The following is a 22,494-nucleotide window of genomic DNA, read 5'->3' as shown; positions in this document are numbered from 1 at the left end:
TCAGCCTCCCATTTCCCCCTTCATCCTACTGTCTACTCTTCCCTTTGACTCCCATTCCAATTACTAACTTTCCAGTATTTCAAGTAATATTGATATTAAAGATAAAGCTGGTGATAGTGTGTCATGACATTGAGTTGCTATTAGTTGATGGCTTTATTTTATATGTTAATGTTTTGCAGTCGGAATCTTTGTGCTGGTTTCCTGGATTATCTTCAGCCTCGCACTGATATTAAGCCATGTAACTGTTGCCCTCTTTAAATATCATCACCATCCCCAACTCACCCTATCCTTCCCACTGACTCCTCACATAATGTCCCTCAATAATGGTGTCCCACTCTTCCATTTTCCCCACCCCAATAAGAGCCTTTCAAGAACACAACATATATATATATGAAAACTAAATTTTGTTTTACTGGAGTTACTGGTGATTGATGGCTTTACTGTAATTGAAGGTTTATATATTAATATTTTATCTGCTGTAATGAATTGATTTATTGAAGTATAATGGACATATAATTGACACTGGACTGTGTGACTGGTGTGTTTTTTATACACTACTCCTTTCTATCTCAAACCCCACTCCTATTCCTATCACTCCCCTTTTTCCTAACTGTTCAACTTCCTCCTCACTTTTCCCGACACCCATGCTCTTCTCATTCTTCCTCACTTTAACTCCTTTCCCGCTCTCCTATAAACAAATCTCAACTATTATTGACAGTAAAAGGATTAAAAAAAAAAACCACTAACCTGGTATTGATAGCTTGTGTGTCATGGAAGTCACTATTAATTGATTTATCATTTATTATTGTTAAATGTAATTGGAACATATTATTTGAGTCATTAGGGTATTTCTATCTACAGTCGCTCATTGCCCACACTCACTACTCTCTCCTGTCCCTCCCTCTCCACTTCAATTAATATATCTCAACATATATTCCAAGCTCACCACTACCCCTCCTCATCCAAGTTCCCCACCCCCTATCCATTGATATTAGTTTATGTCCCTGAAGTCACTATTCATTGCTAGATTTACTGTTATGTATGTTAATATTTTATAGATAGAACAAATTCATAGACTTCCTAAGGCATTCTGGGTTTATAATTGATACCAGGACATGTAGTTGATTCTTTTTACACTACCCTTTTATCTGAAGCCATCTCCCATTCCTATTCTTCTCATTCCCTCCTCACTGTTCTCTTTCTTTATATCCTCCTATCTTCCCCTCACTTTCCCTATCATTCCTCCCTTTCCAACCTAATTAGTAAATGTTAGTTGTTCGAAGCAATATTAGTATTATACTAAAGATTGTTGTTACTGGAGTCACTGCTAATTAATGGTTTTTGTTTTTTTTGTTTTTTTTTTTTTTGGCCAGTCCTGGGCCTTGGACTCAGGGCCTGAGCACTGTCCCTGGCTTCTTCCCGCTCAAGGCTAGCACTCTGCCACTTGAGCCACAGCGCCACCTCTGGCCGTTTTCTGTATATGTGGTGCTGGGGAATTGAACCCAGGGCCTCATGTATAGGAGGCAAGCGCTCTTGCCACTAGGCCATATCCCCAGCCCCTAATTAATGGTTTTATGTTATGTTTGCAGTTAAAATACATTATTTGATCTCTTGGAGTGTTCTTAGTAATCACTGATACTGGGTTGGGTGATTGATGTGCGCTGTCTGTAAACATCACTTTTATCCTAAACTTACCAATTCCTTATCTTCTACAGTCCCACCCTCCACACTCCAATGAACACATTTCAACTATCCTCAAAATATTGACATTAAAGATGTTTGTGATGTCACTTGAGTTGTTATTAATTGGTTCCTTGATTCTATGTTAATATTTTGCAAGAAAAAAATAAAACAACAGTTGGTTCCCTGGGTACTCTGGGCATATAATTGACACAGGGTTGAGTGATTGATGCATTCTTTTGAATACCATCCTTGGCTTTCTTTCTCTACCTCCCATTCCTCTCTTCTTCCTACTCTTTCCTCTCTACATTTTCCACCCTCTTATGAATAAATCTCAAGTATTACAAGTCCTACAGAGGTTGAAAAATTTTAAACTGGAATCACTTTTAACTGGTCACTTTATGGTATCCTTTTGTAGTTGGAAGACATGACTTGATTTCCTGGAGTGTTCATAATATTATCATTGATACTGGGCACATGATTAGTGTGATCTTTGGGCTTATGATTCAACACCACCCTCATCCCAAACTCACCCTATTCCTACCTTCATACCCTCTCTTCCCATCACCCTTCTTCTCTACCATCCTATCTGTATCCATTCTTCATCCTTCCCTTCTTGCCCCTACCTGTGCAGCTACTCCCTCACCCTTTCTTCATAGTCCCCACCCACTCTTCTTCCTCCACACTTTCCTCTCTCATCTCCTTGCCCTACTATACTACCTGTCCTCACTCCTCCCTAGTCACCAACCAAGTTTTAATCCACTACTCACCTCCTCCCTTGCCGACTACCCCCTCTCCACCTTTCCTTCCTACATCCCAGGCACCCCCACCCTCTATTCTCATCCCCCTCCTGTTCTACTTCTCACTCCTTCACTCCAGAAACAATTCCCCTCTCTTCTCTTGCCCTACCCTTCTCTACTACCCTCTCTTTACTTTCTTCCAATTTCCTCATTCACTCTTCATCCTGCCACTGTCTTCTCATGCGCCTTTCACCCCTACTACCCATTCTTGCTAGTCCCCCACCCTCTCTTCTCATCCCCCACCTCCTTTCTCTACTACTTTCTCCTCATCCTTTCTTTCTAGCCCCTCTTATAGACTCTTCAGCCCTTCGCCTTCTCTTTACTTGCCTAACCCATCACTACTGACCCCTTTTCACCTTCTGTGTTCCCCCGCCCACTCTTCATCCCCCATTCCCTTCTCATGCCTCATCCTACTGCCCCTCCTTTCAAATCTCCCTCTCCTCTCCTTCCCTTCACTATGGCCCCTCATCTTCCAAGTTCCCCACCCACTCCCCATCCGTTACCTACTTATTCCCATTTCCCTACCCAATTCTTCCTACTCCTCTACCCAGTCATCACCCCCACCCTCTATTCTCATTCTTCTCCTCTACTATTCTATTTCATCCCTGTTTAATCTGCAATCCACTCCCCCGTTCTGCATTCATCCCTTCCCTACTACATCCTCCTCCCTTTCTTCACAGTCGCCACCCACTCTTCATCCCTCACACTCTAATCTTTCTCCTTTCCCCACTATTCCCTCCCACCCCTTTCTTCTTAGTCCCTCACCACCTTCATCCATACTCTTATCATCCCCCTCCCTTCCTACTACCTCTCCTCATACCATCTTCCTAACCCCCCCCACTCTTCATCCCCTAACTTCCTCATCCCCCTACCTTCCTTACTACCCCCTTCTTACCCCTTCCTCCTAGTCCCCCACCCGCTCTTCATTCTCTACCCTTCTCATGCCTCTCCCTTCCCTACTACCCCCTCCCCACCCTTTCATCCTAGTCTTTCACCAAATATTCATCCCTTACCCTTCTTATGCCCCTCCCTTCCCTACTACCTTCTCTACTAGCCTTCCTCATTCTTTCTTATCCATTCCCCTATCCATTTATCTCCCACATTCTTCCCTCTCATCCCCCTCTCCTCACCCTATCTTCATAGTGCCCCACAGGACACTTCATTCCACACTCTCTTCTTTTGCCCCATCCTTCTCTACTACCCCCTCTTCACTTTCTTCGAACTTCCCCAGGCACTCTTCATTCACCCGCTCTCTTCTCATGCACCTTTCACCTCTGCTACCCCTTCTTTCTAGTCTCCCACCCTCTCCTCTCAATCCCCTCCTTTCTCTACTACTTTCTCCTCACCTTTTCTTTCAAGGACTCTTTAGCCCTTCACCCTCTCTTCTCTTGCCCAGCCCTCACTACTGAGCCCTCTTCACCTTCTTCTGTGTTCTCCCACCCACTCTTCAACCCCCCTCTTTTCTCATGCCTCACCATTCCCTACTGCCCCTCCTTTCTAGTCTCCCACCCTCTCCTCTCATCTCCTTTCCTTCACTACTACCCCTCAGTTTCCAAGTCCCACTTATCCTCACCCCTTCTTCCTAGTCCTCCATCCACTCTCCACTCCCACCCTCTCCTCTCATCCCCCTACCTTCCCTACTCATCTCCTCACCTATTCTTCCTACTCACCTACTGGTCATCTCCCACCCTCTATTCTCATCCGTCTCCTCTAGTATTCCTCCTCATCACTGCTGGCTCCTTAATCCACTCCCCCACTCCCCATTCATCCCTCCCCTTCCCTACTACCCCATCCTCATTTCTTTGTAGCCACCATTCATTCTTCATCCCCCCACTCTTTTCACCCCTATCCTCTTCTACTCACATCTCATTTTCTTAGTCCCCCCACCACTTTTCATCTCGCATCCTCCTCATCCCCCTCCCTCCCTTACTACCCCTGTTTATCCCTTCTTCCTAGTCTCCTCTCACTCTTTACCCCACTCCTATTATTTCTTCCCTCCCCTTCTTTCTAGTCCTCTACTTAGTCTTCACCCCCACAATCTCATCTCTGTACTTGCCCTATTATCCCCTCTTCACCCCTTCTTCTTAGTCCCCACACCCTTCATTCCTACGCTCTTATCATCCCCAATCCCTTCATACTACCTTTCCTCATACTCCTAGCCCCCACTCATTCTTCATCTCCTACCCTCCACATCCCTCTTGCTTCCCCACTATTCTACCCACTCTTTACCCCTTCTTCCTAGTCCCCCACCCACTCTTCATCCCTTACTTTTCTCATGCCCCTGCCTTCTCTTTCCTACCACCCCCTCCCTACCCCTTCATCCTAGTCCCTCACCCAATCTTCAGCCTCTACCCTTCTCATGCACCCCTCTTCTCTACTACCCTCTCTACTACCCTTCCTCACTCCTTTCTAGTACCCACTAACACTTCATCCCCCCACTATCTTCTCATGCCCCTTTCATCCCTACTACCCATTCTTGTTAGTCCCTCACCCTCTCATCTCAGCCCCTCTCCTTTCTCTACTACTTTCTCCTCACCCTTTTTCCCCAGCCCCCCTTATGGACTCTTCAGCCATTCACCCTCTCTTCTCTTGCCCAACCCATCACTACAGACCCCTCTTCGCCTTCTGTGTCCCTACCCCCTCCCTACCCCTTCTTCCTAATCCCCCACCTACTCTTCATTACCTACCCTTCTCATGCCATTCCCTTCCCTTTCCTACTACTCCCTCCTCACTTTCTAACCCCCACCCACTCTTCATACCCCACCCTTTTCAACCCTTTCTTCTCATACCTCATTTCCATACCTCATTCCCACACCTCTTCATCATTCCGCTCTTTTCTTTACTACCCCTTGTTCATCTCTTCTTCCTAGTCTCCACCCACTTTTTACCCCTACTCCTACTCACTACCTCTCCCCTCCCCTTCTTTCTCATCCTCTACTCTTCAACCCCCATCTCTCCCTATTATTCCCTACTGACCCTTCTTAGTCACCCACCCTCTTCATCCCAACCCTTTCTTATCGTCCCACTCCCCTCTACTACTTCTCATACTACCTTCCTAGTCCCCCCATTCATTCCCTACCCTCCACATCTCCCTCCCTTCCTTACTACCCCCTCCCTGCTCCTTCTTCCTAGTCCCCTACCTACTCTTCATCCCCTACCCTCTTCATCCCCTTTCCTTCTCCCCTACCCCTCCTCATTCTTCTTAGTAGCGTATCTGCTTATCCCCCACATCCTTCCCTCTCACCCCCCCTCCTCACTCAGGGACTCTTCATCCTCTCACTCTCATCTCTTGCCCCACCCTTCACTACTTCCTCCTTATTTTCTTCTGTGTTCCCCCACCCACTCTTCAACCCCTATCTCTTCTCATGCCTCTCCTTTCCCTATTGCCCCTCCTTTCTAGTGTCCCACCCTCTCCTCTCATCTCCTTTCCTTCACTACTACCCCTCTTCTTCAAAGTTCTCCGCCTACCCTCCATCCCTTATCCCCCACCCTTCTCTATTACCCCACCTCCACCCCTTCTTCCTAATCCTCCATCCATTCACCCAGTCACCCCTCCTTGCCCCTTACTAGTCCCCAATCTACTCATCCCCCAAATTCTCCCACTCTTCATTCATCCTTTCCCTTCCCTACCATACCCTCCTCACTTTCTTTGTAGCCCCTACTTATTCTTCATTTCTCACCCTTCCAACACTCCCCTTTCCCACCCCTTCTTCTCATTCCCCCCACCCTTTTCACCCATCTCCTCTACTACTCCCACCTCATCTAAGTTCCCCAACCATTCTTGATCCTTCTCATCCCTCTCCCTTCCTTACTATTCCCTCCTCACCTCTTCTTCCTAGTCCTCCACTCTCTACTCTTCAGCCCCACCCTCTCATCTCTCATCCCTTTAGTCCCCCACCCCTTCATCCTCACCCCCTTATCCCCCTCCCTTCCTACCCCTTCTCATACCATCTTCTTAGTCTTCTACTCACTCTTCACCCCCACTCCTTATCCTCCTCCTTTCATTTTAACTACTCCTTCCCAACCCCTGCTTCCTGGTCCTTCACCTTTTCATCACCCCAACCCTCACTACCCTCTCCCCACTTCTTCCTAGTCCCCCACCACTCTTCATGCCATCCTCCTCTCAACTCCTCTTCCCTAATATCCCCTGCCCTCCTCTATTTTCTAGTCCTCCACTTACTTTTCACCCCCTCTCATCTCTCTCCATTCTTTATTACTAACTCATCCCTTCTCCCTAGTCTCCCACCCCCTTCACCTTTGTTCTTCCCTGGTCCCCCAACCATTTTCCTAGTTCCCCACCATTCATTCCCCTAACCTCTTCTTTATCCTCCTCCCTTCCTTTACCCCTCCTCCTACTTTTTTCCTAGTTCCCCATCTCTTCCCATCCCCTTCCCTTCCTCCTCCTCCCCCTCCCATTTTCCTAGTCCCCCACCCACTTCTCATTTCCCACCTCCTCATCCCTCTCCCTTCCAAACTACCCCTCTACACTCCTTACTAGCCTTCTACCCACTCATCACACACCTTCTTATCCCTCTCCCTTCTCTACTCTTAGCCTCTGCTTTCCTACTTCCTTCCTTCCTTCCTTCCCACTACCTTTACTCCAGGTCTTCACCCCATTCCCTGCTCCACCCTCTGCCTTTGACCCTGAAGGACGCTGAAATGATGGGGACACAGTATGCACTTAACCACTAAATCTTTATTGAATTTTTATTGTAGTAACATCAATGTAGTATTAGTAGATACATAGTAATATAGTAAAGAGAATACAGTAATAATTTGGAGGAGTAGGGTTGGGAGGTAGGGCTGGGCGGGGAGGTATAGGGTGAGGTAGGGTAAGAGATGGGTTCTGACAGGGGACAAGAGTAAAGGCTTTCATTAATCACTTTCTTTAAAAAAAAACTTTCTCACAATCTGATCCTAGGAGTTAATACCTAGGGCCTTTATTAAACTCTCAATCCAGTCACCTTTGAACTTTCACTAGAGTTTTATTCCTGTCCCTGTAGTTCCCTCTCAGTTTGAGGTGTAAAGGTAAGGAAAGGTAAAGGGTAGAGGATAACAAGTAAGTAAACGCGTCCACTTATAGAGCTATCTAATACATAATATGATCCTAACTTCCTAAAGAATCCCACCCACTTAAGATTATAATCCCTCCCAGCCTAAATACTATGATTACATATATCCCCGATTACCTAAAACTTAAAAGAGAAAGAAATAAAAACAATGAAATGTTCCACAGACAAATTCATTACTGTTCCGCAATCTTAAACAACAAAGAACTTTCAGTCCCATAGATGAAAACGTGGGATGGATCCTTCGGGTCTCTTCTTATCCACAGGTGGTCCTTCATCCGCTCAGGCCTTTCCAGCAGGGTGTTCTCTGTTGCCAATCCTCGAACTGTACTGAAGTGAGATGTCCGTGGTGGGTGACAGCCGGGTCAACTCAGGAGTCCAAGAGATACCTGCAAACTTAAAACAAACTTCCAGACTGCACTATATAGAGGAGCCCCTCTTATTTTGTGCACTTACAAGTTCACTGTACTACTTTACAAGATTTAATCCAATTAGTAAGACAGATACCTCCATGCTCAAACTAAACTGACCCTTCATAAATGTATGTCAACTTTCTTCATTTCAACATCACTACTTTCTTTTCAGGCTTGACTAGCAATGGGGGCTCTTGGATAATTTGCCTCATTGATTTAATTAATTTTGGCCAAGAGTCAATTAACTAATTTTATGTCAATTTGAGTTTTGCTCCCCTTCTAACTTCTTCCTTTCTTATGAATGAAGGCATTTGTGTTAGAAATGCCAAAAAAGATTTAACAGAAATAAATCAGATGAGAGAAAGGAAACTTAATCAAATTGTAGTACTATAGAAGATTACTTATCTTAACAGCTAACTTATCTAACTTATCTAACTTACCTAACTTATCTAACTTACCTAACTTATCTAACTTATCTTACCTAACAGCTATAGATAGTATAGAGAGTAAGAGAACATGGTACACACTGCCAAAAAGTTAAATGGCAAGCTTTAACAAACAGTCCAAAGAGTGTCAGGGATGTTGTCCTGACTCTTCTATCGATGGCCAACTTCTCCAGACTTATGCTTGCAGTGGTGGCAAATGTCCGTGTGTACATGCCAGGGCTGCAGATAATGTCTCATTACTGAGCCTTCTGCAGCTTGAAGATCAATTGAAATTTGAGTTCAAATGTATGGAGAATGGAATTGAGGTTGAGGTAAACTGGAGTGACACTTCACAATAGTCCATAAGCACAAATGCACCATTTTAAAAGTAACTAACAAACACGAGTGATTGACAAGCTTTCTGATTCCATTGAGGAAAACAAGATAAAGTTGTTCTCAACTGAACAGCCAATTGTGTGAGTTTTAAAGGCCCAATTGATAGAACTGAGATTAATTATAAAATTAAAGTTGAAGTCTGTACTTCAGAGACTCTAATTCACAGTATAGTAAGTTCACAGAAATATACTATGTTACCTAATTTTACTATAAGAATTAGATAGTTCTTTATTCATCAGTGGAAACTTGAAAGCATAGTCATCACTTAAAAACACCTAAAGAATACTACTATAGCTAAAAATTAAGTAAACATGCAAGGGGGTAAGGTGGGGGAGGGGGTTGATAATGAAGGTATGAAAGATAATGTTGATGGAAAAGGAAACTTCACCATTAAGACTCCATGACAGGTATTCTGGAATATAAACCATGTTGCTTCCTACTGCTCAAACTGTATTTTGGCAACTGGAGACTGTGTGCTGAAACACATGCTCCTTCAAGCCTGCTCTTTCAATCTCCGTGCATGGCAGCAAAATGGAGTCTCAGCAACCAGGCAGGAAGGTGGCAAATCCTGCAGCAGGAAATGGCAGTAGTAAAACAGAAAGAGAGAGGTTAGACAAATGGTTCAAGGTAGTAGCAAGGGACCAGGCTTAAAGAAGTCAGGCAGCCCCAGGTTAGCACAGAGCTGAGGCTTTCCATCCATTGGCAGCTTCAGGTCGGACTCTGATCTTTTACAAGTCCATGTCCTCAAGACCGTGCCCAGTGCTCTAATTCCTCCTCTTCCGAGAGTGTGGTCTGGGTGCAAAATCATTTCCCCTCTCAAGCATCCTCCTGGTACAGTCAGATGAGGGGATGATGGGATGCCCAGGTGCATATGGAGGCAGACACATGGCCACTCATGAAAATGCTTTCTAAAGTACCAGCATGAGTTGGTACCAATGACCTCAGAGCCTCTTACATGTTGGGTACGGGATTCGGGTGTCCTTTTGCTACTCTTTAGCCCTCACAGATGATGAGAGGTGTTGCCATTACTGGCATGGTGATGGTAAGATGTTGTCAAAGCCAGAGTTCTTGGGTACGTGTGATTTGCACCAGGATGTGAAGGCACACTCTTAACACACAAGAGTCAGTCTGAGAGCACTTCCATGTCAGGCTTGAGGTGTTACATGTAGCAGGGGTTGTTGCCTGCTTCTGGGAGAACCAGTCAAGTTGCTGCTCCTTGAAAGTTAACGGAACCGTGACAATGGAGTTCCAAGATGGTGAAGTTTCCAAGGGGTGCAGCAAGAGGATCACGGAAGCCTGTCCATACTGCACCAATAACTGTGGCTTCCTTATAAGGCATCGGTCCTCCCGTGATGTAAAGAGAGTACCGAAACTCCAAGAATGGTCATGTTGGCCCCCCTCTACTCCCCCCTCTGTAAAGAAATCAACATTTCCTGCATTAGCATCAGCTCCTCTGACAGGCTGAGGTGACAGTCCAGTAGTGGGATTGAGAAGCTGCACAGGAATAAACTTTTGAGGGAGGAGATCCTGGAGGACATGACAGGTGTTTACATGGTGTAGGATGATGAAGGCGGCGGTGGGGGTGGCGGTGGTGGTGGGGGTGGCGGCTGCGGCGGAGGATATTGGGGTACCGGAGGCTGGCGGTACCAGTGTGGATTCCAAGTGATGATGACAGGTACGTAGATTGATCTTCCATGCCCATCTCGTGCCACCGGGTACCATGCGAACACTATGGGGTACGTCGGGTACGTGGTGGTGTAGGTTGGGTAGGACTGGTATCCAGGTACTTGAGGAACGCATTCAGAGTAAGAGGCCAGGTGCGCTTGGTCTTCTAAGTTTGGAATAGACATGCGAGGGTACTGATGTTGGATGGTGACCTGCTGTGGGCCACGGCAATTGTAAGTAACTTGCAGCTTCCATCCCCTCTTCACTTGGAGAACTTGGGCTCCATTGGGTGCGGTGGTGGGGGTGAGGAGCCCATCCTTGACATTCCTCGCCACGAAATTTCGGAGAGCAGACATTTCCGATTGAGACAGGGAGTACACATGTCCACTGGGGATGCTGTGTGCTCCAGGGATTCTTTCTATGTTCGGATCAGGCTGTCGGTGATCCGGGTAGTGGTGGTGATCCACTGGGGTGTACACATTCTGGACATAGATGTACCTCACTGGATGGTAAACTCTGTACCCGCCTTCTACTGGGTAGTAAACGGTCGGGGGGAACCGTCCCAATGGTGGGAGCGGGTGAGGTAAGGCCGAGATCACCCGGCAGTAGTAGTGGCAGTATTCGGAGTCGAAGACGACGGATCGGGTGCTCCAGGTGATGCTGGGGTCGTGTAGTGTCAGCCAGCGAACCCCCAGGACGATGGGAAAGAACGGAGACTGAGTCACGTCGAATGACAGCACCTCTCGGTGATCACCCATGTTGACATACAGGTTGTGAGTCTCATGGACAATTGGGCCGGATGCCACGGGGTGTCCGTCAATTGCTTCCACGAGAACTGGCCAGTCCTTGACTCTTATAGGAATTGCATTTTGAATGACGTATTCTTGATCGATGAAGTTGCCAGAGGCACCAGAATCAATCATCGCCCGGACGAACAGAGTAGGCCGGCCCGGGAGATGGATCTGGAGCATGGCTTGCAGGTGTGGCGCAGAGACAGCATCATCTTGGGACCTTATTAATTCTGGCCCGGTCGCTGAAGGTCCCTCTACAGCGGGGCCGGGGAGTTTCCCGCCGGCGAATTCTTGGAGGCCTTGGCAGGACAGTTGTCGGCGTAGTGGCCTCCATTCCCACAGTAGAGGCAGAGGTTCAGCTTTCGACGTCTTTCCTTCTCTTCCTGGCTCAGGCGCATGCGGGCACCTCCCACGGGCTCGGTCGGGTCGACCTGGTGACCTGGGTTGGGCATCGCAGCCGCGGCCCCCCGGGGTGGAGGTGGGGTGTTGGGCTTGTGAGCAGCAGCAGCAGCAGCCCGGGCCAGCCTTCTCTCGATGTGGATGCAATGGTTGATCAGCGCATTCAGGGTCTTCGGGACCTCCGAGCGGGCCAGCTCCTCCTGAATATCTTCATTGAGGCCTTCTTGGAACTGGTCCATCAGAGCAGGCTCGTTCCAATCCAGGTCCTGGGCAATCATCTGGAAAGTGTTGGCGTACTCGATGACGGTCCCCGAGCCCTGGCGCAGGCGTCTGATCTTGCGCTTGGCAGCCTCTCGTCTCTGAGGGTCTTCAAAGACGTGCTTCATTTCCATCATGAAGGCTGGGTAGTTGTGCATCAGGTAATTGGATCGTTCCAGTTTGGCTGAGGCCCAGCGGGCAGCACGGCCGGTCATCATGCTTGTCACGAAGCAGACACGGACACGGTCAAGGGAGAAATCGCGGGTGCTCTTCTCCATGAAGACCTGGCACTGGGACATGAATGGAATCAGCATGTCTGGGTTGCCGTCGAACTTCTCTGGAAGGTCTTCAGGGCAGTCTTCCTCAATGGAAGTAGTGGGGACGGCAGCCGCCGCAGCACCCTGGAGCTCAATGTCATCCTCTTCATCCTCCTCTGGGACGGGGATGGGGATGGGGACGGGGACCGGGACCGGGACCTGGACCTGGACCGGCTCCACCTCCACCTCCACCTGCTCGCGCAGAGTGGTGTTCTCCTCAGTGAGCTTCTGCACCTGGTTCTGCAGGTTGCTGTTCTCCTCGGACTGCCTCATGACCTTCTCTCTCAGGTTGTTGATCTCTTCAGACAGCTCATCCCGTCGGCGCTCGGTCATGTTGGGAACGCAGGGGCTGTTGTTGCCTTTGTTGTTGTTGTTGTTGTTGGGGGGAGGGGGAGGGGGTGGAGGAGGGCAGGCGGCAGACCCTCCAGCAGCCCCAGCTGCTCCGGCTCCGGATCCTCCGGGACCCATGGCAACTGTGTGGGTGGGAGGGGACCTCCCTGGTGTGTCTTCACACCTGTGGGGTTGGAGGCCTGGATCCTGGCCTCCCCTTGCTCCCCTTCTTCGTGGCTGCTTTGTTTTCAGGACCCGCTTGTTTCTGTAAATGAAGATAAAATTATATATTCAACATACACATTCACAGCAGCACCATGTACACAAAGATTCAGCAATTTAAACTTCCCCCTTGCTCTAGCTACTCATATTAATTAGTGGTCAAACAAAACACACCCGCAAAACTAAAAAAGAACCCAGTTGTCAATCAGTTCCAACCACAGTGAAAAGCATATGACTCTGGTTGTCCAAATGACCTTGTCCCCCTCAAAACCACCTGCTCATTATGATTCAACAATACAGAAACTTTATCATCAGCATCCTTACATTTTCAAACAAAAACTTTGTAGGGCAGGAAGACAGCAACAAACTTTCAAAGCAAAGATGAATACCAAATAATTGAGCAAAACTATTTCAAAACAATAACCTTAATTATAAGAGAAGTTACGCAAAAAAACCAGCTAATATTCCAATCAATGAGAAAACCACACAAAAAGGAGGGGGCAGTAAAATCACATTTATATTCAAGTCTGAAAAGGTGGGGTTAACTGTCCCACACTCAAGTCCATCTCTACAGAGAAAGTTACTAATTATCTAATCAAACACAACCATCACCATCACAAAAACCACAAGACTGTCTAATTACACTTCTGATCATAATTCAAATTCCACAAGAGAATTCTCTGTGCTACAGACGTGGCACTGCACAACAACAGGTGTCTATTTCCCTCTTCATTATATAATCATTCGACGAATGCTAATTAATACCTCTTTGGAAAAAATGAACAACTAAGTGAGACATTTAAGATGCCCAGTAATAGTAAACCCTCAGCCATATTATGATTTTATTAAATAACGTAGACAAAGCAGGGAATGTCCAATAACTGTTAACTGATACTAATAAAAGCTATTTATTAGGTAAGAGAAATGTAACATTTTATATAAATGGGAAGGGGCTGCAAATATAGCAACCTGGGCATCCAAATATATTCAATGCCCAGTAATAGTAAACCCTCAGCCATATTATGATTTTATTAAATAACGTAGACAAAGCAGGGAATGTCCAATAACTGTTAACTGATACTAATAAAAGCTATTTATTAGGTAAGAGAAATGTAACATTTTATATAAATGGGAAGGGGCTGCAAATATAGCAACCTGGGCATCCAAATATATTCAATGTTTTTATTTTTTATTATTGTATTATTAAAAAAAAAATCCAGGGCTTTATTTGTTCTGCAGGTAAGCAGTATGTAATCAAATTTGTCAACATAGCCCCACCCAAAAGCTTATAGCTGCAATGGGACAGGGTACATTCCTGGGGGAGGGGGCATGGTGAGTGGATGTGTGTGGAGTGGGGGGAGGGATTTGTTTGAATTATGTATGTGATGACAATACATCATACACATAAATCATAACACAGGGTCTGTGTTATTCCTGAACCTAACATTAAGTGAATTTGAAGTGATTTAATTATTTTGTATTTTCAGTTATCTCAAATCCCAAATCTGGAAAATGTAAATGTATGAACTGTTTACAAGTTTAATAAATTAAGTTACAAGAGTTTTGAAAAACTTTTTAATTAAAAGTTTGACTTTTTAAAAGTTTGAAAAACTTCTTTTTAGAAGTCTAAATCTTAAGTTTTAAAATTCCTAAGTTTATTTTAAAGGTCTAAAACTTTGGAAAGTTTTGAACTCAGTTGAAACAAAAGTCTTAATTAACCAAAGTTTTAAACCATGATGTGTAAACTTTAAAAAGTTTAAAACTTTGAAGTTTGAAAAGCTGAAAACTTTGAATTAAAGTTTAAAAATAACTTGTTTCTTTGTGACCCATCAGGGTAAAATGCGCCATAATTATATTATGTAAAGTTCAAATGGTAAACATTTGTTAGTTAGAGAAGTTAGGTGGGAAATAACTATTATTTAGGACCCTCTGCTGGTCCAACTCACTACCAGTGGCCATAATGGTGTAGTTGGTGAAGACTCTCCAAGGAATGGCTATCTGTCCTTAAAGACAGGTATTTAGTGTACTATTTTAATAGTTTTAACCCTGCTTCTTAATTACCTATATCCCAGGCTATTAAAAATTCAACTATTGACATTCAGGATAAAATATTCGGGCTTAGAAAATCAGAAGACACAACAAACACATCATAACCTGTCACATTTAGTCTCATCCTCCTTGAAGACCACTGTATTTGTGGTAACAGTATTATAAGGTCATTAGCATAATGTGTTATATATTAAATTAAGAGGTTTAATGTCCCATTTAAAAAGTCTAGTAACCACAGGTAACTTAGGTACCACTGTGTCCTGTAGATAGTAACCCTTTGGAAAAAGACTTAAGACTTCCCAAACAGCATTGCCAGTAAGGCCTAGTGCAGTGTGACCCAGGTCAGGAAGGTCAACAACTGATGTGCCAATCACAAATACAGGGTGGACATTAGTGAAGCTTAGGTATGGTGTCTTTCACACCTGTAAGAAACAATAAAGAGGTAGAAAGTACATTAGGAATCAGTAAACAATCAAATGTTATTTAGGAAAGCAAAATTTAAAAGTGAAAAGGGCCTGGGTTTAAGTTAATAACTAGGGGCTATCTAAGTAACTTGCCCCTCCCCTCACTTGTTTTTAAAACTTTTTAATACAGTGAATTAAACATATTCAAAGCCTTATTTGGCCTGTGAGGTCACCAGTTTAAGGCCTCTGTCTTTCACTTGAAGGTTTTCAATTTATGGGTGGGACTTTACCTTAAAGCAAAGTTAATGTGAGGCAAGGAGCATTTTAACTTTATTTGACTTATAAAATATTGGCTCCTTAAAGTTCCACTTTGTGGGGACTAGATTGGAGAGTTGGGGGGTGGAGGGAGTCAAGAGGTCCCATTCCTGAAAACTGAGAGGTCATACTGCATAAAGCCTAGCTGCCTGGGACAAATGACTTCTAAAACTTTTTAAAATTCCAAACATATTAAAAAGCAAAAAAGAAGCCCCATGCACCATGTATAAATGTCCCATTATGAAATGGGACATAAATGCCAGTGTTGTAAACTTTCAAATATTGTCCAAATATTTTGAGTACTGCATTACTTGTGAAATGCAAATTAGTATGTGCATGCTTTATCAATGTGTTAGAACTCTTAAATATGCACATATAAAATTCCCAAACTAGGAAGTAGTAATTATAATCACATATTTTCCAATGGGAGTGAGGGGAATTAGTAGGGTGACTGATTTGTGGGAGGCAAAGCCTCCTTCCCCCCACCCCAAATAAAATCCTGGCTCATGGTTTGTAATATAAGGAACCAGGTTTTTAAATTTCGTCATTCGGTTAGAAGCTTTTTTACTTGGTACATCTGTAAATTATACAGATGTTTAATTATGCCAGCTGAAAATTACAATCTTTATTTTGTAATGTAACCAGTTTATGTTACATCACACAAATTTTAAATGCCAATATGTAGCAGTAATAACCCACTTGCCCAAAACTTAAATAATTAGCTTTTTATGAAAAAAGCCAATTACACGGGATGACAAATAATTAGCTTTTTATGAAAAAAGCTAATTACTTGGGATAGCAAATAATTAGCTTTTTATGAAAAAAGCTAATTACTTGGGATAGCAAATAATTAGCTTTTTATGAAAAAAGCTAATTACTTGGGATAATTTAAATTAATTTAATTTTACATTATAATTACAGCTCACATGATTGCAATTCAAAAACATATACTTTCTTCTTTTTAAAAATAAACCAAAAAAATAAATAAATAAAAATAAACCAAAAACTTTAGAAGAAACTGTTGGGTGTGAGAAAGTTAAGGCACTAGTACAACCCAACACAGCAAAGTGCCATAAGACACAGGACTCAGAAACCAGAAACTTCAGACCTGAGCAACACAATAATAAACCAATTTATCCTGGTCACTTAACAAGTAATTAATGAATGCCTACATGTGCCAAGTGCACATTAGTATATGTAGGCAGGTTGGCCAGGACTAATCCTCTAGAGTCTAAGAAAAAAAACCACCTATAAAACAACAACAACTTGATTCCTATACACAGAGCCTAAGGAAAAAAACAAAACAAAACTATAAAACAACACCACCTTGATTCCTATACACAAAATGCCTCATCCTCCTTTGAGTCCAAGCTAGCAATGCTAATCAGTCACTTAAATTCTTTGAAACAAAGTTTAACTTGCTCCTTGTTTTGTATTCATCAAAGCATCCAATTCCAGTAGGTCCACGAGTGTCTCAAAGGAAAATAAAAGTTAAATGTGAAAATATTCTTTTTATTTTGTTTTATTATATGAAATAAAAGCGCTGGCTCAATTGCCTTGAGGCACCAGCCAGGTAAGCTTAGATGTTCCCATCATAACCCACTATCAGTAGTGTTAAATTGTCAGATTCTGTTGTATAATATTAAAGGCACATATTAAAAGTGATTATGAATGCCAGATATAATAGTTGTTAATTGTTCTTACTCTTAGATTTATTAGACACCAGTGGACAAAAAGCAAAAACCGCGCAGCACAGAAACCGCAGGGGGGCGGGGCTATACAGCCAGGCTCAGACTGGTAGAACTAAAGTACGCATGCGCACAGTCTAGGAACCTGAAGGGAGGGGTAGGGAATCTGGAGGCTCACACTGCGCAAGCGCAGGAGCTTTGAGACGGGCGGGGCTGTAGGCCGCCTCAGAGGAGGCAGGCCGAGGGAGGTGGGATCTGGACAGGCCACGTCACAGTTGGCGGGCTAAGGGAGGCGGGGTGCTGGCAGGCCACCTCAAGGGGAGGGAAACCAGGGGAGGCGGGGCCAGGAGGAGCCACGTCAGAGAAGGCGGGCTCGGGGAGGCAGGATGGGCAGGCCGCCTCTGAGGAGGCAGGTCTGGAGGCGGGGCTGGGGTAAGCGGGCTCTGAGAGCCAGCCTGGGGAGGCGGGGCCTTGGGAGGCGCGCTCTGGGAAGGCGCGTTGCAGGGGAGGCGCGCTCCAGGGGAGGCGCGCTGCGAGGAGGCGCGAAGGGGAGGGGGCGAAGCGCGCTCTGAGCAGAGACTGCAGAGAAGGCGCGCTAGGATGGGCGGGGCAGGTCTGAGACTGGCTGTTAGGCGGCCGCAGAGTGTCTCCCCGCTTTCCCCGAGATCCTCCCCCTCCCCAGACCCTTCTCCTCTTCTTCCTCCCCCTCCCATCAACCTCCAACAACTAGCATTTTCGAACAGCAAGAGCAACCACCCCCAGCCCCAATACGCGCCCATCCCCTAAGCTCAGCAGACCGACCAATTTCCACAAACTGTTGCTGTATGCCAAGTCGCGCCACCACGGCAACTACCCTGCCACTGGAATCAATCACGACTAGGCAGCCCGTTCTGCCAAAAGTCAGCGCCCCTCCACTCCACTGCCAGAGCAGGAATGATGTGGGCAGAATGTTAAAACACTAATTTTTGCCCGGGGCTCCATTTTGTCTACCAGCACCAGCATGCAAGAGAAATCCGTCCTGCAGAAAAATTAAGTACGAGCCATCCCAAAAGGTGAGAGTGGGTCCCCCTCCCAGAAACCAAGAATATTTGTACTCTGTAGACCCTGCTCTTCTCTCCTTGGCTTGTCTGTAGCGCAAAACTGTAGCTTCAGTGCCTCTGCAGTAGTTCTTAGTTTGTAGCACGCATTTAGGCGTAAATTGTTCTGCAGCTCGCATCTCTGCAGTTCACACACCTCGCTCAGCGCAATGAAGCGCTGTGCAAGATCTTTTCGTTTTCCCGTAGCGCTTTCATAGTGAGAATCTCGCGCAGCTCAGACTTCGTAGCGCATTGAAAGCGCAAATGAGTCTGGAGCTCCTAGCGCTTTTCTGGTAGCGCCTGAAGCGCCCATCAGTGTGCAGCGCACGAAGCGCCTCCGTTTGCAGCACGTGAAGCGCCCATCAGTTGGTAGCGCACCAAGCGCCTCCGTTTGTAGCGCACTGAAGCTTCAGTTAGTTGTAGCGCATACCACTCCATAGCGCATCTGAAGAGCAAATTGTGAACCGTCTGTAGCTCATGTGCGTCTGCAGCTCATGACTGTCCGCAGCTCATGTCTGTCCACAGACCGCATCACTCGTACTTGGTCTTGAAGACCAAAAGCCGTGAAGGCTTCGTTTTCCCCACGATCTTGGTGGGCAATCCAGCCAGTGAAGGCATGACAAGATTTGCGTGGAGATGTTCTGAGGGGGACACTACTCCATCTCCCGCGGCTCCCCATTAAAACGGGACCGTAATGAATGGGATGTTAAAAAAAAAAAAATCCTCACCGCATACTCACCACGCGAGGACCCCTCTGCGAGGACAGGAAGGATGGGTCCCACACCTGGCCAGGCGTGGGATCCGCTGGGCAGCTCGAAGCCCGGAGTAGCTCCGGACTCGAGCCCGCTCAGCGGACCTTTCGCGAGGCTCGGTGGACCTCTCGGCTGCTCTCGGGCTGCAGTCAGGTTTCTTCGACACACACCAACCGAAGTTGAGGCGCGTGTACCCGGAGCCCGGACGGCTAGCCTTATATAGCCTGAAAACAGAGGGGGGGCACCAAATCCCAGCGTGCTCTGCGGGCGGGGGGGCCGGGGGGGAGTGCGGGGGCGGATGGGGAGGGGGGAAGGGGGGATGGGGGTGGGGGCGATGGCCACGCTTCCGCAGCCCGCCGCTAGGGGGAGTGCGGGGTTCGCGAGGGGGGGTGCAGAATGCTGATGCTGAACTGGCCAAGCTGGGAAGAAAGGGAGGGGAGGGGAGAATCGAGGACAGCCGGCCTAACCAGGCCAAGAATGCAATTGCCCCGGTGGTGGGAGCTGGGAGACCCCTGTGCGTGGACGGGACAGGGTCGGGGGACACGCAGGATGAGCCCCGCGACCACGGGCACGTTCTTACTGACAGGTTAGTGGCCTGCGCGCGATGTGGAGGTCCTGGGGCGGACAGGCCGCCGCCTCCCCTCCCCCACTTTGGTTACAGCTACCCGGGCTCGCCCTTTGGGCGCTAGCCTCTCTCCATGCCCCTAGGCCCCACTGAACCCCCTCCTTCAAGATGCCCCACACCCCATCTCCTGAGTCCAGTGGGTCCCTTCCCAAGCTTGACCCCTGGCCGTTTTTTTTTTCTACTCCCCCCCCACCCCGCCCCGTTGGGCCCCTCCCTGTCTATCGGGTACAGATTTTCTATCTAAAATTTCCATTTCCAACACCCTTCCCCCCTTCACCCCCCCCAGTAATGGACCTCTCCCGATCCCCACAGCAAAGATTTGGGGGTCATTGCCCCATTTGCGGGGGAGGGGAGTGTTACCCCTCGATTGTGATTCCTTGGCAAAAGGAAATGGGTGTCAAGCTTCATCCCTATCTACACCAGTGCATCTTTTTCTCTCCTTTTCTTGCATTTGATGGAGGGGAAGCATTAAAAGGTGACATTTAAAAGACCAAATCTCTCCCCCCCCCCACCCCCTTCTTTCTAAACGCATTTTCTCGGGTGTCCGTAATCCCATTTTTCTTAGGTTTTACCGGGCAGGCAAGCGGGGTCTTGAAAGGCTGGGAGCCAACATGGGGCGCTCAGGTCAGGGTCAACCCGGGTTGGGGGCCAGAGATGCTGCACGAGGCACGTATTGCCCCCACCAAACGCACTATTTTGAGGACGCGAAAACAATTGAAAACAGCTGTGGATGCTTCCAGCCTCCTTTGGCGGGCTTTGGAGGCTCCCAGCCACGGACTTGCAGTGGTGTTTACCACATTTAAGTGAGGGACCTGGGCTTGCTCCCTTCAACAATACGTTTTCCTAAATGTTGTAGGGTCAAAGAATGCATTTAGTCACGGCAGCCGCCAATTTAATTCTTGGAAGCAGGTTGCTGAGACACGACCCCAAACATTTGCGTGAATTTAAAAGTATAGTTATATACATATCACTATATACAATATTACAGTGGGTTACAAGACTCTTAAGATACTGATGATGAAGGATGCTATAAAAACAAGCATTTCCACGTAAGCCGCTCGGAGTATCAGGCGCTAAGAAAACTGACAATCTCTTGCGAATCTTAGTGAAAAGAAACTGAGCTTAAACATGGGAAATCAAATTGTCTGCAACTGAGTTAGATTCCTAAAGCACAGATGAAACACATTTCTCGGTGGAGACCAAATCTGAGCGTGTTTCAGTAGCGTTGCTGTAGATTTAAAAAATATATATATATACTGAAGAGGGTAGGTGAGAATTTGACTTTTTGTACATGACAAGTTGGGAAGAACCATGTTTTAGAACGCGAGCCTGCCTAGGAGTGAGCAAAACTCAGTGAATTTGCCAAGATTTTACAGCTTATTAGAATGGGAAATATGAATGAGTGTAGTGCGGGTTTCCAACACGAACACAATTATACTTTTTTTTTGCCAGTGTCTGTACATTTTAATCTGCAAATGTTGAGCCATGTCTACGAGATAGAAACATCCTGGGACATTTATGTTTGGTTAGAATACTGTTCTGGTCACTGCCGCGCTTTGATTCTTAGCATCTTTTTAAAAATCTAAAGTTACCCCCACCTAGTTGTTAATTAAGAGACACCCTTTTCCCCTAAAAAGTCAGATTAAAACTAAATGGATAAAAATAAAGAAAATTCAAGTTTAATAATCCACCACCTAAGACTTTCAAACTTTGGACCAATTTAATAATTTCAACATGTTAGATTTTTTTATAAAAATAAAATTAAAAGACTTCATTACTATTTTATCACGATAAAAGTCATTGTCTAAATTCCAGAGAACCCCAGCAAACTGTAAACAAAATCAAGATCACCTATAATCTTTTCACCCTGCAATGATGCTGGTCATATATAGTCTCGTATTTCAGACTTTGTCTATGTTTACGGAGATAGCTAAAAAATATATTTAATGGGATATACTTTATAAAAATTGGAAATGGAGTGAACTTAATGGTCCCCAATTGTTTTCTTTCCAATTAGCCTTTACATATGAAAATTTCAGTTTTCTTTGGAAATAAATGGCATTAATTTTTCTACTTAAAATTTTAAACAACCTCAGCACAGAAGTATTTAGAAGAGAATGTGTAGAATTTCCTCTAGTCTCACTATTATAACATATATACTTAGTTATCACTTTGGTATATAGTTCCTTGGAATTTTTAAATTATTCTTCTACATATAAAAATCCCTTCACTTAGAAACATGATGTTTAAAGGTGGGAAAAAACCAATATCAATAGGTAACTAGTATAAGTAACACTTTTTGCTCTCTGAAACAACAAAAAATATAAAAAATTAACAGACATTAAGAGACACTTCATATTTTTTTGTGTGTTAATGAAAACAACTTGAAAAACCAAATAGAATTGTAACAGCTATTAGTACATAGAAATCCTAGCCAGTGTTTTGACATATAGTGTCTAAGTGAGTTTTAGGTTTTTCTCAAATATTTGTTCCCGATGTTGACTGTTTCCTTCCCCTTTTACAGAATGTTAACTATAAAGCAAGAGTTAGTATGCATTATTTAATTTACTGAATGATAGCTTGGCTTTTTGCTTGGGCATTGGATTCTGGCTCTATCAAGGTCTTGCTATATATACACCTGTGTTTAACTTCCAGTATAGTGGGAAAATTGTATTTCAATACAAAGTGGAATTTTCATTTTCAGATATTAATAGTCATTCTGTTTGGACATCTAACCTGTTTTTGATGAAATTTTGTCATATATCTCTGAAGACATTGATTTATTTCATGCATTTAGGGTATGTCTTAGAGAGGTGGGAA

The 22,494-nt window shown here is 45.3% G+C and overlaps 2 protein-coding genes across 6 annotated transcripts in view; one reads left to right on the top strand and one right to left on the bottom strand.

Moving 5' to 3' along the window:
• Positions 1 to 7,163: 7,163 nt before the first annotated feature.
• Peg10 (paternally expressed 10) lies at positions 7,164 to 19,225 on the bottom strand. Its single transcript, XM_048340050.1, is given in 3 exon segments — positions 7,164 to 11,520; positions 11,523 to 12,808; positions 19,026 to 19,225. Coding segments are annotated over 3 exon segments (2,481 nt in total). The 5' UTR covers positions 19,031 to 19,225; the 3' UTR covers positions 7,164 to 10,330.
• A 208-nt stretch (positions 19,226 to 19,433) lies between these two features.
• Sgce (sarcoglycan epsilon) overlaps positions 19,434 to 22,494 on the top strand; it is a 72,660-nt gene continuing 69,599 nt past the window's right edge. For 3 of the 5 annotated variants that reach the window (XM_048340046.1, XM_048340047.1, XM_048340044.1), the window contains exon 1: positions 19,434 to 19,635. In XM_048340046.1, coding sequence (XP_048196003.1) covers positions 19,446 to 19,635 — 190 coding nt within the window. In that variant the 5' untranslated portion in view covers positions 19,434 to 19,445. The remainder of the gene's footprint in view (positions 19,636 to 22,494) is intronic. The other 2 variants (XM_048340045.1, XM_048340048.1) reach the window with 2 other exon arrangements.

This window comes from Perognathus longimembris, chromosome 2 (assembly GCF_023159225.1).
Source record: "Perognathus longimembris pacificus isolate PPM17 chromosome 2, ASM2315922v1, whole genome shotgun sequence".
Lineage (NCBI taxonomy): Eukaryota > Metazoa > Chordata > Mammalia > Rodentia > Heteromyidae > Perognathus > Perognathus longimembris.
This window is presented reverse-complemented; position numbering and strand designations above follow the sequence as displayed.